Source organism: Arachis ipaensis, chromosome B7 (genome assembly GCF_059453495.1).
Source record: "Arachis ipaensis isolate K30076 ecotype BB chromosome B7, ASM5945349v1, whole genome shotgun sequence".
Taxonomy (NCBI): domain Eukaryota; kingdom Viridiplantae; phylum Streptophyta; class Magnoliopsida; order Fabales; family Fabaceae; genus Arachis; species Arachis ipaensis.
The window spans coordinates 119224825-119240790 of NC_142442.1; the positions used below are offsets into that span (position 1 = coordinate 119224825).

The 15966-nt window shown below is 34.4% G+C and overlaps 2 protein-coding genes across 4 annotated transcripts; both read left to right on the forward strand.

Annotated features, from left to right (window-relative positions):
• The first annotated feature begins 2174 nt into the window (after positions 1-2174).
• Positions 2175-5232, forward strand: LOC107608362 (protein SMALL AUXIN UP-REGULATED RNA 51). 3 transcript variants are annotated; one of them, XM_016310170.3, is made up of 2 exons: positions 2175-2451; positions 4587-5232. In XM_016310170.3, the coding sequence occupies exons 1-2, from the start codon at positions 2309-2311 to the stop codon at positions 4930-4932; spliced, it is 489 nt and encodes a 162-aa protein (XP_016165656.2). In that variant the 5' UTR covers positions 2175-2308; the 3' UTR covers positions 4933-5232. The 3 variants fall into 3 exon arrangements, 2 of the variants coding, with proteins under 2 accessions (XP_016165656.2, XP_020961773.1); XM_021106114.2 differs by having other exon boundaries at positions 2243-2451; positions 4559-5232; XR_015891997.1 differs by lacking the exon at positions 4587-5232 and adding an exon at positions 2952-3513 and having other exon boundaries at positions 2329-2451.
• A 3323-nt stretch (positions 5233-8555) lies between these two features.
• LOC148553895 (uncharacterized) lies at positions 8556-11178 on the forward strand. The gene is made up of 4 exons (XM_088494911.1): positions 8556-8652; positions 8926-9684; positions 9973-10082; positions 10315-11178. Exons 1-4 carry the CDS (start codon positions 8556-8558, stop codon positions 11176-11178), a joined length of 1830 nt encoding a protein of 609 aa, XP_088351037.1.
• Positions 11179-15966: the final 4788 nt, after the last annotated feature.

Sequence of the window (15966 nt, forward strand, 5' to 3'; positions counted from 1 at the left end):
TTCTATATTTGAAAATTTATAAAAACCTATTAAATACAAATTTATAGAAAATTAAGTTAATTTTAAAATAAATTTTGAAACAAATCAATAGAATAACTATAGTTTGAGATATTTATAAAATACTATTAGTATGTTAGGTTAGTTGGTTATAATGCAATTTTTTGTTATAAACTTATACCTAATTGAATTTGAATTTGATTTTATACTAAACTCAAAAATTAATCTAGTTTTCTCATTTTTTTTATATAATCAATGATGATTCAAATCTAATAAATATGGAATGAATTATAATTATACCTTAAAAGGTTGTTTATTATCGGTTAAGAATTCACTGAAACTTGTGTTGTCATATTTTTAAATTTTAAATTAGATCTGTTAATTTTTTTAATTGTACTATATTCTAATTTAATTTTTTTATAAATTTAAATTATTATAAATTTATTTAATTAATTATTAAAAAATAAACGTGATTAAAAAAATAGAATGTTACGGAATTTTTCTAGATATACTAATTAAACATATTAGGGAATTATTAGATGGAGACCACTTTAATAAAGACACTAAAAATATTTTTTTTAAAGATGTTTATATATGTCATTTTATTATTGGACATTTTTATTAAACCGGTTAATAATTTATTTTTTAATAAAGCAGAACAAAATCGGTTTATTATAGTAACAATAATAAACCCAATTATCTGCATTATAATTATTAGACTCGATTTAATCCGATCGAATTACACAATCTAAATCAAATATCTTTAAATTTTTTGATAAAAAAACAAATATATCTCTAATTTTTTATTTTGCAGACATTTGAATTCCTAAAAATTTAAAAATACAATTAGATCCTTACAAAGAAATTGGATTTATTGTTATTGTTATAAAAAAATCGATTTTATTCTAATTTGTTAAGAAATTCAAAAATAACCAGTTTATTAATATATACGTCTAATAATAATGCGACACGTCTTTACAAAAAGACGTTTTACACGTCTTTATGGAAGCATCCCTGTTAGATATCTACAATCTCCGTTCCGGTATCTTAATCACTTGTCAAAAAAGGATAAATGCAACGTGACTCCATTATTATTAATAGCTATCTAGCTTATGTTCAATTTAATTTATTCTATACAATGTTAAGAAGATTATTAATTTATTATTATGACCATGGTCCGTCGATTTAATGGTGTTTCATGGATTCAGGAGAAGCAGTCGGTGGCTGCTGGCTGCTGCTGCTGCCATTTTCATGTACTTCTTTTCCTAATTTATCGCATTTTCACTCATCATCAGCAAAAGTAACATGCTTACATGTGCTTAGCTGAAGATGCATGGCAGAGATAGAATTGATGGTTTGCTGTATTTGTTCTTTTCCTTGGAACAACGCTTAAGTTATTTTCATGTGACCTCAAAGTTAAGATTTAAGTGGTACAAATAGTCACTGATATAATTATTAGGTTAGAGGGTGTATACTACATTTTATGAGTGTGTTTTTATTTTGGACTATGCATTAACGCAGGATGCTGTGGAATGATGCATTTACTCCTTTTAAATCTATAAATAGTTTTATTATTTGAACATCTAAAATTTAAATAAATTTTACAAGACATGTGACGTATAATAATCTAGTAGATATGTTGCAATTTATATGTTTGAGTCTTTGAGAAAAAACGAGAGATGAATAAAAGGTGGTTAATTAACTAACTAATGATATGATGTCATCAAGTTTTCATTAAAGAAAAGAAAAGTAAAAAACATATCTGACATGATATTATTGTTGTTAGTATATCAAGCAATGTGAATTGTGGATCACAGAACATGGGGAAGACTCTTTTGGAGAGCGTGAACGTGTGGCCCCATGTCTCAACTCAACTACTTGACACTTTTACATTCAATTCAAGAACTTGTTTTATTTGGTATCGTCATAACTCCACCGTTCTGATGAGAGAATGATGATCTCTTTTTATATATATAGTAGTAAAGGATATATGTATGTTTAATTTATGATAAAAATGCAAGCTAAGGTGCCCTTTTCATGAGTATTGCTAGTTATCAATTCCTATCTATCTCACCATAAATACTATACTATTTTGCAGAACTTGGTAGCATTAATTAAGATTAGACTAGACGAGTGGTAGCAACAATCTAATTAGTGGTTATTGAAAGTGCGTTAAGTAAACATGGCTCCACAATACGATATGATGTGGACATATATATACAAATATAAGATAACAAAAATGGAACTACAAAGGGAGGGGACCAAGATGTAAGTGGTGCACACAGATCAATGCGAATTACACAAGAGTGGTATGAGATCATTCACATCACATGCTGTGCCTTCACGTACAGTAGTGAGAGACAGAGAAGAAGAACGGAGATGGCAGGGCACGAAGTTAGGTAGCCATGGATCACTTGCTGTGTTGTATATCTATAGAGAACTTGCATGCCGCAGGTATGTAATCTTAATGTACGACTCAGGAAAAAAAAAAAAAAGAAACACTGCAATTTGGAGGGATATTTCCTCAGTTCCTCTTACAATGCCACATGCATTGTGTTAATTTCTGCATTCCATTTTTTTTCTTTTCATTTCTCTTCTGAGATACATACAAAACAGAGAATCAAAGTAAATAGCATGTAATAGAAGGAAAAGAAACTAACATGAAACTAACATTTATAATTGACCTGTCTTTATAAAATAACCAAAACTTATTAGAAGATAAGTAAAATTGGTTATTTTTTATTAGCAGTCAGTCATTAATGTTTAAAATTATAAGTTAAAAGTATACTGTTAGATTATTAGACTAAAAAAATTAAACTAATAGCTAAAAGTAATAATAAAAAATAATCAATTCTATGAATTCTCTAATATTATATATATGTGTGCGCGCGCACGTATGCATATAATGTAAGTTTTTCCGTCTTGTTAGTCGAGAATAATTATTTTTGATGAAGGAAGCTATTCGAGGATTAGTAAATGAGCTTTGGGAAGGAAGTTTATATCAAAGAGGTCTTATGTTTGGGGATATCGAGTAAATGATCGATTAGCTTAGCCGGATAATAAGTTATTTGATGGAGTGGATTGAAGATTTTGAGATTTAAAGGTTGTTTTTAGGCATTACATGATCGAGCAAAAGAAGCGCACGTGGGAATTATATTTCAATTCGAAGGATTAAGAGATGGCTTTAAATAGAAGAAGGCTTGAAGATATAAGGGTTGGAACTTTACTTCAGAAATTACTCACGCACACTTACATCCCAGGAATTTTCTGAGTTTGCTTCGAGTCAAATTTCTGTAGGGATCTTTCCACTTGTTTTTACTTTCCATTTACATTTTCTGCAAACTTTACTTTTCTTGCAAATTTATCTTTTAAACAACGTTTAATTTCCTTGTTAAGATTTACATTTCCGTATTGTTATTTTCGAATTCAAAGTCCTTTGATCTAATCGAAGGCATTTTATTGCTTTATTTAAATTCAATGTAAACCATTTCAAATTCAATCAAATTTATTTTCAAAGTCTTTATTTTATTTTTAGATTTTCTTAAATCTCGTCTAATTAAAGGGTCTTTGATGCACTTTTAAAAAATTGGTACTCACAAAGTGGAGTAGGTTTCACTCTCAAATTATCAGATATCGAACCACCATTGATTTCCTAAAAATCAACAAAATACGTTTTTAAAACTCTAAAAAGTTAGAGAAAAAAATAATAGTATTTATAATTTAATTTAATAATAATAAATTTGTGTTTAATTAGTTACTAGTTTTTCAAGTGGACATCACAAAAGTATCCAACACAAGTATGAGCAATGCTTGTGCATTCCAAAAAAAAATGATATAGAGTAATGTTCTTTAGAAAATAACTTATACTATTACAAGTAACAAACATGTTAACATGTTTTGAAATTATCTTTTTTTTTTTATTATCTTAGAAAAAAATATAATAACATGGTTTATAGGTTACTTTTTTAAATATAAACTATTGATATAAAATATAATAAAAATGTTTATGACCAATAAAATTTATTATTTTTTATCAATATTTGACCAACAAATATATTTTTATACTAAATTATAAATTTTAAATCCTAAACCTAATAATATAAAAATAAATTGTTAGTCACTTCTCAAAATATAATAAATGAAAATTTCCTATTTGATTAATTAACAAAAGGTAAAAATACTCTTTATTCAGCAAAGAGTGTTTAACAATAAGTCAACAAGTATCTATATATTATAACACAAAAATATAAAAAAAATTACAATAATTAATTTTTTCTTGTTGGGTTAAAACAAATTATATTTAAAATTTTCATTGGCTAATTGTAAATAAATTTTTTTGTTAAAAAAAAAAGTTAAACTCAAAACGGGCCAAACCATGTAGCATGAAAAGGTGGCAATGGGGAAGAAACCCAAAAAGTGAGGGCCTTAATGTCCTTCAACAACAACGCATGGCCCCCAAAAAGGGCCCTAGGGCCCTTGTCCTTTGTCCCCACATTACCATTTTCTATCTCTATTCTCTAATACTAAGTTACTAAACTGACCAATTGACCATCATAAATAGGCACCACGTTCCCTTTGATTTTTCACAGTTCACAACAAACTTCACATCAATCCACAATGGCTATGAGAAAATCAAGTAGCAGGCTTGCTTCTCAAACAACAATGATCAAGCAAATGGTGAAGAGATGCTCCAGTTTAGGAAGGAAACAACAGCAGCAAGGTGAAGACGTTCCAAAGGGTCACTTTGTTGTTTATGTTGGTGGAGTTGGAGAGAAGAGAAGCAGGTACATTCTTCCCATCTCCTTCCTCAGCACACCACAGTTTCAGATCCTCCTTCATCAGGCAGAAGAAGAGTTTGGATTTGATCATCAAATGGGTCTCACCATTCCTTGTCAACAACATGTTTTTGAGTCTCTTACTTCCATGCTCAGATGAACCATCTTCTACACTCTATCAAACCATTTTATTTCTTTTCATGTTAAAACACCTGCTAATTCAAACATGAAGCTGCTTCATTGCTTCTCTCTCTTGATTTTCTCCGTTGTTTAATTTCCATTCATCACATGTTATATATATTTATATATTGTAAATCTTGTAGCTAGCTAGAAAAAGCAGAGCATTTTTTCCTGCAGAGTTGAGTGCCAGTGGCAGGAACTAATTTCATGTCTTGTTCATTTCCTTGTCTATGTTTTGATTGAACTATGGATTATACAATCTTAAGGTATAGTATGATGATGAGCATTGAGCCACACTTTAATTCAGTTTATGCCACTCAGATTTATCACCCTTCGGAAAATCACTCCCACCGGAATGTTTGGTCACTACCGACCATGCTTATTTCAAATAATATTTATATGAATAATAGTTACTCATTTAGATAGGAAGCTAAGCGGGACAATGTCATATATTATATTAGAAATTAAATTAAACATAATCTTTGTCAATGCTTTTTCAAAGCTCATGCAAGATATTTCTCCGTCTGATACAATATGAGTATATGACAATAAGCAAAAAAAAAAATGATGATAATAATGATAATAAAATTAAATTTATGTGAGTCAGTAGTTGACAATACAGACTGGATATTTAATTAAATTTGGTCTTGGTAGGGATTTAATGTGTGTGCATTATAGACAAAGTATTTGACTAATCATGTATTATTAGATTAAAAAAGACAATCATTTCAGTGAAATATGAAAAAGTATAATTAATTTTGACATGGACTCCATAAATAGTCTCCAAAAATGTCGATTGGATATCATCGCGAAAATTCTTATAATGAAGTACACTGTTAGCCCAAAAGACCCAAAAGATAAAGCCCATTGGATATGATTCTATAGTAAAAATGGAACATAATTTGGTTCTTTCACCCCTTAAATGAATTCATTTGGTACTTGAGAGTTGAGTCTCATTTTTTCTTTTTGGATTTACCAAAAAAATGAGAATCGTTATGAGAGGATGAGGATCTCATCATTGATATCTATTCCGGACGTGACTGAAAGTCCGATCCGGTCCAAATCAAAGATGGTTTGTGTTGTTGAATGGGTCAAATTCGGATAGAACCAGACCACCCGACCCGTGCACGAACGCCTCAGCCGAAGCGGGGAAGGAATGCTCCGGAGGTGTACCAGTGGACCAGCGTAAATTTTGGAATTTATTCCAAAACAAAAAGGCAAAAGTTTAAGGTCAATACTACGGTGCTGAAAGTGAAGTTTTTCACCACGTACTAAAATTAGATGCCAGTAGGGACTGTGACGCATGTTGGTGAGTGTGGTTCACGCGCAAACAACTTTTGCTGCAACAATAGGTGGAGTGTAAGTTGATTTGCTGTGATCGACTATGTTAGTGTATAAGTTGTTGCTAATAACAATTAAGCTAATGGGCTAGGGAATTTTTGTTGGATAAGGTATTTGTTGGTTTTAAATGTGGACTTTAGGTTATAAACGGTCTCCTACCTTATTAGATGAAAACTAGTTTGGTCATATGAGAAAAACTTAATAAAACCATAATTGGATGGCTTTGGTATTGAATTTGAACACAGCTTCACTGACCAAAAAAAAGAACACATCTTGATTTTGGATTTAGAAAGAAAAAGGTAGTGTTTAATTAATCCATATTGTGATGAATATGTTGACAAAAAAATATGTCTGGACACAACTCACACACAAACATAATACTCTTTTTAATTAGAGTTCATATAATCCTTATGAAAAGTTCAATTATTTTTTGAAAGAGTTCTCTTAGCAGACAATAAGGATGCAAACAGCCAAACAATATGAATAATAGGCTTCACTTTAAATCTACTAAAACAAAAAATATTTTACTTCATTTATTTACCATAATTTTAATCTCTCACTTTTTACTTTTCTCTTTTTTTATCGCAATCACTTCACTCTCTCTTTTTTATTGTGATGTCATAAATACACCTCACTGCCACTTTTACTGTCACCATATGAAGAATCAACGCGTTCATCTTTTTTAGTATAAATTAAATTTTTTTCTTTTTCTTTTACTATTTTAAATTAGTGAATATTTTTTAATTTTAAAATTCTTCCTTTTTTTACTGTTTGACAATAATTTGAATTTAAAAAAACAAAAATAAAAATATTGTTAAAATATAAAAGATTGTGATCTTTTTAAAATTCTGTAATATTTTAAAGTGTTAATAAATATTGTATAGTTACTAGAACGAATTATAAGTGTCATCTATTCAAATAGTATAAGGTCTAAATTATTTATAACTATGAGACGTTTAACTCGTTTCTTAAAATTTTAAAATTTTGTATTCTCACTCTATATAGTTTAGAATTTATGATTTTAGTGTTTATTATCTAAGATTTTTAATGTTTGAATTACATGTATTTTATAGGATCGAAGATTTAAACTTCAGAGTTGAGACTTTAACATTTAAAATTTTTATTTTTAATTTGTAACAAGTCAATTATGTATATCGTTTTATAATTAAGTGTAAAATATATATATAATTTTGTAAATGAAATTAAATTTACTAAGTTAGTTAATTAAAATTAAATGGACTAAGTACTTCGTTGTCTGATGATTTTGATTTTTTGTTCTTTAAAATAAAGTTGAACATTATATCTGGAACACTTAATATTTATTTTTTTTATATTTTTTAAATGTGACTGAATGTATAATATCCTGTGATTTATAAAATTTGGGTCAATATATTCAAAATGTGTACTGTTAATTTAAAATAGTAATTTTTTTTACGTTACGAATTTCAATAAATAATTTATTTAATTAATTTAAATAAAAAATTCCTGGTTTTTTAATCTGGATTGTCGCGGGTGGAGAAAAATTCGGAGGACGATGGACTTCAATAGTAATTATTTGTTATTATTATTATGTTATTCTTCTATGATATTTTGGTTTCTATTTGTATACTTACTTTCAGCCTTGGAAGCATATACCTTCTCAATTCACATCCGCCAAAAACCAAAACACGAGCTCATGCCCGAAAGCAACAATAACAAAATAAAATTAATCGAAATTAACAATTCCTTAATACTATAATATTATATAGATCTCACACCGTACTTAATTTATAAATTTTTTGTCACCACTGTTTTGTCCCAGAACTCATTTCTTCCTACAATAATAAGAACCACATGTATCCTTCTTTTTCAACGGCAGGAGACCCTAAAAAACTTTTTTTAGCATCCTAGTCAAACCCAAAGTTTAAACCACGAATCTCAGCCATGACTGTTATTCATTAGTCATTGCACTACATTTGTAAGTTAATAATAATAATAATAATAATATATATAAAATATATCTGACAATAATATTCTTATATAAAAATGTGAGAATATATTTAATTATTTATAAAATTAGATTAATTTATAAGAGAGAATACATTTAAGAGAGAATATAACTAAACTACAATAACAACTATAAACTCTTAAGTACTAATGTTGAACCGTTGCTCTGTTAGGGTTTTTTAGTGTTCTGTTAGGGTTTTTTAATGGAGTTCCTACTGCCGTCAAGGCTACATTGTTAACGTTAATTAAATCTCAATATAAGTCTACGTAATCTGCATGGCTGAGACAACGAGGGATGAAGATCGGACCGAGAAAGACAGCTGGAAAGGAGGTAGGAATGTGATTTTACTGGAAGAGGCAGGCATATCAGAAGGTATTAATGCTTGCTCCAATAGTCTCTATGGCAGACCTTTGCTTCCAAAACCTTCTCAGTTGGAACCATGGAGAATGCTTTAAAGGCTATATAGAAAAACCCGAAAGGATTTAGCGTGACTAACAAAGGGGACAATTCCTTCCAATTCTTTTTTAATAAAGAAGTGGATGTCTTGCGTGTTGAACGTGGTTCTCCATGGCTATTCAAAGATTATGTGGTTCTCCATGTCTTGCGTGTTGAACTGTGATGAAGAGATTATTTTCAATTTTTCAGTTTGGGTTCAATTTTGGAGTTTGCCAGAATCGTTTAAAACCCTCGAAGTTGAATATAAATTAGGAGAGAGACTGGGCACAGTATTGGAGGTAGGTAAATTTCAGATGCGGGGCAGAGAAACTAGGATTGTGAAGGCCAAAATCAATATTGATGCTGCCAGGCAAGTGAGGGATCAGTTAATAGTGGCACGACCTAATAAAAAGGAGGTAGAAGTGGCACTGTGCTATGAGAGACTTGAAAAGTTCTGTACCTATTGTGCAAAATTGGGGCACGAGGTGAAAAACTGCCATGATCTGCTGAAGGACACAGAGAGTGATATGGTAAAAGAGGATGACATTGGCGAATGGGTTAAAGCCAGCCAAGTGGGAACACGAATCTACTCTGAAGGAGAAAGAACATTCAACAATTCAACCCAAAATCAGAATAAGACCACTCAACGTAAGAAAAAACCGATCTTAAACTGCTTATTGGAAGAATTTGTAGGGATGTCAATGCAAGAAGGGAAACAAAGTTTGACACCACAAGACACTGGTAACAAGGCAGCACCTGAGTCACCTCAATTAGCCAATTCTAGAACAGAATGCATGGAGGTTATCATAGCTGATCAGTCCAATGCCAAGGAGGATGAAAGGCAGCTTATGCAATTTGCTATTGGGCAGTGTCTCACCACAGAGAAAGGTAGGAAGTGGAAAAGGTTAGCAAGACAAGGTGCTGGAGGATCAGATACTAAAAGTGAATCCAAAAGAAGGTTGATGAGTGGTATAGCTGAATGATCTACAAAGAAAGCAAGAACAGAGGATGAAAATGTAGTTGAACAGATGGTGGAGGGTGCCAGCCTACAAATGGCACCCAAGGCGCCATGAGAACTATAGTTTGGAATTGTCGGGGTTTGGGGGAGACCGCTGACAATTCACACCCTAAAAGGGATCTGTAAATCCCACTCCCCCGAGATTGTGTTTATAAGTGAAACAAAGAACCAATCTCGACAGGTGGAAGCAAAACTTCGGGTATGCGGCTATGAAAACTGGCATATTGTTAACCCGGCAGGAGTGGCAGGAGGACTTGTGCTAGCTTGGAAGGACAGCATCAATGTTCAAATTATTAATAGTGGAGAATTCTTTGTGGCAGCCGAAATTAAGGAAGTCGGAAGCAGTGAGGTATGGGTGTTCATTGGTGTCCATTTGAGTTGTTCAGAATAAATTCGATCCTTACAGTTTGAGGAGTTTACAACAATGAGTCAACACCTGGAAGGAAAATTGGTAATAGCAGGCAATTTTAATGCTATAACAAGCCAAGCGAAAAAAGAGGGTGGAGGCCAAAAATCAGCAACCACCATTGTAACATTCACCAATTTTATTGACAGTAACGAATTAGTGGATATTGGAATAGTGGGACGCCCTTTCACGTGGACAAATCGAAGGCAAGGAGATGGTGAAGGAGAGGCTTGACCGCTATTTAGTTGGGATGGGATGGAAGCTGAAGTTTCCGAATGCAGTGGTGCACAGGCTCACAGAGTCAGGCTCGGATCATGCTCCAATCTTGATGGAAACCGAACCTCAATCCTGGCATAGTAAAAGGCATTTTAAATACCAAGAACGTTGGTGTAGAGAAGAGGATGTCAAGAGAATTGTCAGTGAAGTGTGGAGAATGGAAGTTGTAGGCTCGGTTATGTTCTCCTTGGCCCAAAAGTTGAAAGATTGTAGACATAGACTAGTTCAATGGCAGAAAACTCACAAAGCAAACTCCCGGAAAGAAATTGAGGACCTTCAAGCTAAACTAGAGGAGTTACGGGTGGCTGGAATCAATGGGGGAGAGGAGGTTACCAGTTTGGAGGAGAAGTTGGAGCTGGCATATTTGAAAGAAGAGAGCTATTGGCGAGAAAAATCTAGAGTCAAGTGGCTAAAAGAAGGAGATCAGAACACTAGATTCTTTCACCAGAAATTTCAATCAAGGGTGCAAAGGAATAGAATTTGGAGATTAGTAGGGAGGTACAATGAGATTGTAACGAAACCGAAGGATATTGCAAAGGTAGCTGAAGACTACTTTTGCGATATTTTTACTTCTTCTTGTTCGGCTAATCCGAATCCATACTTAGAGGATTTGGAGCCTAAGGTTACAGCTTCCATGAACCGCAGGCTCCAAAGGTCGGTAACTATGGACGAGGTCAAAAGAGCTACATTTAGTGTTCATGCTCAGAGTGCTCCTGGTGATGACGGGTTTACAGCTAAGTTTTTTACTTTTTCTGGGATATAGTTGGAGGTGACGTTTTTAAGGCAGTGAGAAGTTTCTTTCACAGTGCCAGAATTCTAAAAAGATTCAATCATACTCAAATTTATTTGATTCCAAAGGTGCCAGATGCCAGTAACATGACTCAGGTACGACTGATCAGTTTGTCTTCAGTTATGTATAAAAATTATTTCTAAAGTTATGGTGCACCGATTACAAGGTATTATGAATAAAATTATAAGTCCAAATCAGAGTGCGTTTCTCAAAGGTAGACTCATTTCAAATAATATTCTAATTGCCCACGAATGTATGCACTATTTGAAAAATAAGAGAAGTGGGGCAGAGCATGAGATGGCTATTAAACTAGACATGAGCAAGGCTTATGATAGGGTTGAATGGCATTTCTTATGGTATATTATGGATAAGCTGGGCTTTGATGCTAAATGGATTAACTGGACTAAAGAATTGGTAACGACTGTTTCTTACTCTGTTGTTGTGGAAGGTCAACCTTTTGACTATTTTAGGCCAAATAGAGGCATCCGACAGGGTGACCCCCTATCTCCATATCTCTTTCTTTTTTGTGCAGAAGGACTTTCCTTCTTGCTACACAAGGCAGAGCAAAACAGATTAATTCAAGGAGTTCAAGTTAATCGGAGATGCCAAACAGTTAATCACCTTTTGTTTGCTGATGATTCAATCCTTTTTTGCAAGAGCGCACCTAATACAAGCCAAAGTATTCTAGAATTGCTAGAGATCTATGAGGGTTTCAGTGGGCAAAAAGTCAATTTGAATAAGTCGGCCATCTTTTTCAGTCACAACACACCTCAGAACACAAGACTAGCAATTGCTCAGACACTAAATATTGAACATATCGGAGCACAAGACAAATACCTGGGACTACCCTCTATAGTCCAAAAATCAAAGAAAGTAACCTTTGGAGCTATCAAGGATAAAGTTCAGAAGATGATTATGGGTTGGAAAAGAAGTCTATTGTCATCAGGTGGCAGACACACGCTATTGAGAGCGGTGGGGGAGGCGATTCCTATTTATACACTCTCTTGTTTCAAGCTCCCGGACATGTTGTTGACTGAGATTCATAGCATGCTCTCACAATTTTGGTGGGGTCAAAAAGGCACAGAACGAAGAATGGTTTGGATTAAATGGGACACAATGACGAGACCAAAGAAAGATGGAGGGCTGGGGATCAAGGACCTAAGGGCGCAAAATTTGGCCTTATTGGACAAGCAATGTTGGCGTCTAATGAAATACCCTAATTCTATTCTATCAAGACTGCTCAAAGCTAAATATTTCAGATATACAGATTTTCTACATGCAGAGATAGGAAGCGTACCATCGTGGGGCTGGAGAAGTGTTCTTGAAGGGCGCAAGGTGATCGAGAAAGGCTTGTTATGGAAAATAGGCTTTGGTACTCATGTCCACATCTTCCATGACCCCTGGCTCCCACCACTAGTGCCCTTTAATGTCCCTCAAAATGCACTCACAATCCCGCCAAATTTGCAAGTGTATTACGTTAGTGCGTTACTAAATCCTGATAGAAGATGGAACAGAAATCTGATTGAGTCGATTTTTTCAGTTGATATATGCAATAAAATTCTTTCAATCAAACCTACAGAGGAGGAGGATGAAGTTAATTGGTGCTGGACAAAATCTGTTATATATGAAGTTGGATCAGGATACAAAATTGCTTATGGATTCTTTCATTCTCCTACTTCATTGAGGCCCCAGAACATACAAAACAACAGAGTATGGAATAGCATTTGGGAATTGAAATTATCTCATAAAATTAAGATTTTTCTATGGAAGAGTCTTCATGAAAAGCTTCCGGTGTTGCAACAAGTTCACAGCCGGTTCGCATCCACCCCTGCCACTTGTCCAAGATGCATGTTGAAGGCTGAATCAATTTCTCATGCATTGTTTCAATGCCCCCTGTCTTCAATAATCTAGAGCCTAAGTTTAATAACCCCTGACCTATGGATGAGAGAAGAAGAGACCTTTTTCAATTGGTGGCAACAAGTCTTATCTTGGGCAGCGACTCATTTTGATGGTAGACAAAAGACCCTCTTCATAGCGGCGCTGTGTTGGAGCACTTGGAAAGCGAGGAATCAGTGTATTTTTGAGAAGGTAATAAGCCCGGCACCAGAGATAGTGAAAGAAGCCAACAATTTAGTGCGTGAACTCGTGAGCCATACCTGATGGATGCTGCTAATTCTCTTTACTCTTACTTTACTCTTTTTTAAGCTCTTAATCTTTCAGTCACTGTTAGTGATAAATGGGATTACCCAATTCTTTTGTACTTCCTTATGGAAACACCTTTATTTTATATTAATAAAATAACATTTATCTTTGAAAAAAAAAGAGAGAGAATATAACTAATTTTATGTGACTAATAAATAATAGGGATAAGTACAATTTTGGTCCCTAACGTTGAGGGCCAGGATCGAAATCGTCCCTCTTGTAATTTTCGAATTAAAATCGTCATTAAAATTTTTTTTGTATTAAAATCGTCCTTTTTAATAAATTTTTTTGTTTTATTCCTAAACTACCCCTATTCCTATTTTAATAATAAAAATTAAAAAATAATAAAAAAAAAGAAAACGCGTAAAAACGCGTTGGGGGTGGAAGAAGAAAAGGGTATACGAAAGGGGAGGGGAGGGGAGGGGAAGGGAAGAGGGAAGGGGGACGGCGCCGGGGAGCCTCCGTGGTCGCCGCCGTGACCTCGTCGTCGCTGCCGCCTCCTCCAGAACTCTGATGATGATGACGATGAAGGGGGAAGGGAAGCCGCCGTCCCGCTGCCGCAGTCTCGCCGTCCCGCCGCTGCCTCTCTTCTGCCCAGATCTCTTCTTTGTGCTTTGAATTTTTGATTTGACTTTGTGTTTTTCTGTTTTGAATTTGTTAATTTGTTACTTAAGTTTCTGTTTCTCTGTTTCTGTTTCTGTTTGGAGGTGGGGGTAAGGGGAGGCGGGGAGGGGGTGACGCGGGGTGGGGGCGGGGGTGATGGGAAGGGAAGACGGGGAGGGGGGTGATGCGGGGTGGGAGTGGGGGGTGCTGGGAAGGGAAGACAGGGGGAGGGGGATGACGCGGGGTGGGGGTAGGGGTGCTGGGAAGGGGAGACGGAGAGGGGGGGGGGGGAAGGGAAAACGGGGAGGGGGGTGACGCGGGGTGGGGTTGGGGGTGCTGGGAAGGGAAGACGGGGAGGGGGTGACGCGGGGTGGGGGTGGCGGTGCTGGGAAGGGGAGACGGAGGGGGGGTGACCGCGGGGTGGGGGGAAGGGAAAACGGGGAGGGGGGCGACGCGGGGTGGGGGTGGGGGTGCTGGGAAGGGGAAAGGGGGGAGGGGGACGACGGCGGCGTTAGTAGTGGTATTGGTGGTGCTGGTGGTGGTGTATGTTGGTGTTGGTGGAGGTTGTGGTGTTGGTGGTGGTGGTGGTGGAGGAAGTAATTATGTTGATAGTGGTGAGGGTATTTTTGTCCAAAAAAATAAAAAGGACGATTTTAATACAAAAAAAACTTTAATGACGATTTTAATTCGAAAATTACAATAGGGACGATTTCGATTCTGTCCCTCAACGTTAGGGACCAAAATCGTACTTATCCCTAAATAATATATCACTAATGTATTTAATACGGTTGTTAAATTTATAAGAGAGAATACATTTAATAACTATTGTATTTATAGTCATTCTCTTTAATTTTTATTAAAATATACTTTATAATAAATTAAAATAATTAGATTTCACATGATTATAAAAAATATAACATAATTAAAAAAATATATACAAACAATATTTTAAAAAATAGAATCATAATTAAAATTTTTTCACGTTTATTTTTCTCATTCAATAAAGTAATGTCTTAAATTTTTGTATTCGATTAAAAAATTATAAAAAAAATAGTTTCTTAAATTTTAATTATTATCTAATTCTTTTGCTAATATAACAATATAGTATAAATTATTTATATAATTTAGAATATCTCATTTTTAATCTCTTAATGGCATAAAGTTATTAAATACCTACTTTTTTTGAATGAAAAAATAAAGCATAGAATATTTTTATTAATTATGATTCCATTTTTTAAAAAATATTGTTTGTATGCATTTTTTAATTATATTATACTTTTATAATTATGTGAAATCTAATTATTTTAATTAATTTATTAGATATATTTTAATAAAAATTAAAAGCAATGACTATAAATACAATGACTATTAAATGCATTTTCTCTCATGAATTCAATAATTATATTAAATGCATTGTAATATATTATTTATTAGTCACATTTAACCTATTTAACCCATTTAAATTAATATAATGACGGGTTCAATTCCATTAAGTAACCAACAGGGAGTTTAACCAACTTTTGCCAACTCCTATCAGGCTAGACTCCAAAGCCACCACAAAAAAAAAAAGGATAGGGTAAAAGAAACAAAAACATACATGCACCTCCAAGCTGCTACACCTTTTTCACCCCTGCATCGCGCCGCCCTCATGCTTCCGCTCTCGACGCCGTTGCACCTTTTTCTCTCCTGTGTCGCGTTGGCATGTGCTCCCTTCTCTCGACGCCACCGATGCACCTTTTTCTCCCCTGCGTCACGCTGATCTGTGCTTCCTTCTCTCGATGCTGCCGATGCATCTTCTTCTCCCCCTGTGTCATACCGCTCCCGTGCTCCCCACTCTCGACGCTGTCGTTGCACCTTCTTCTCCCCTGTATTGCGTCGCGACTATGCTCCCCGTGAGCAACACTGCTGTTGTAATACCCTACCACACAGAACTTTACGCTCGAGTCGTAAAGCAGA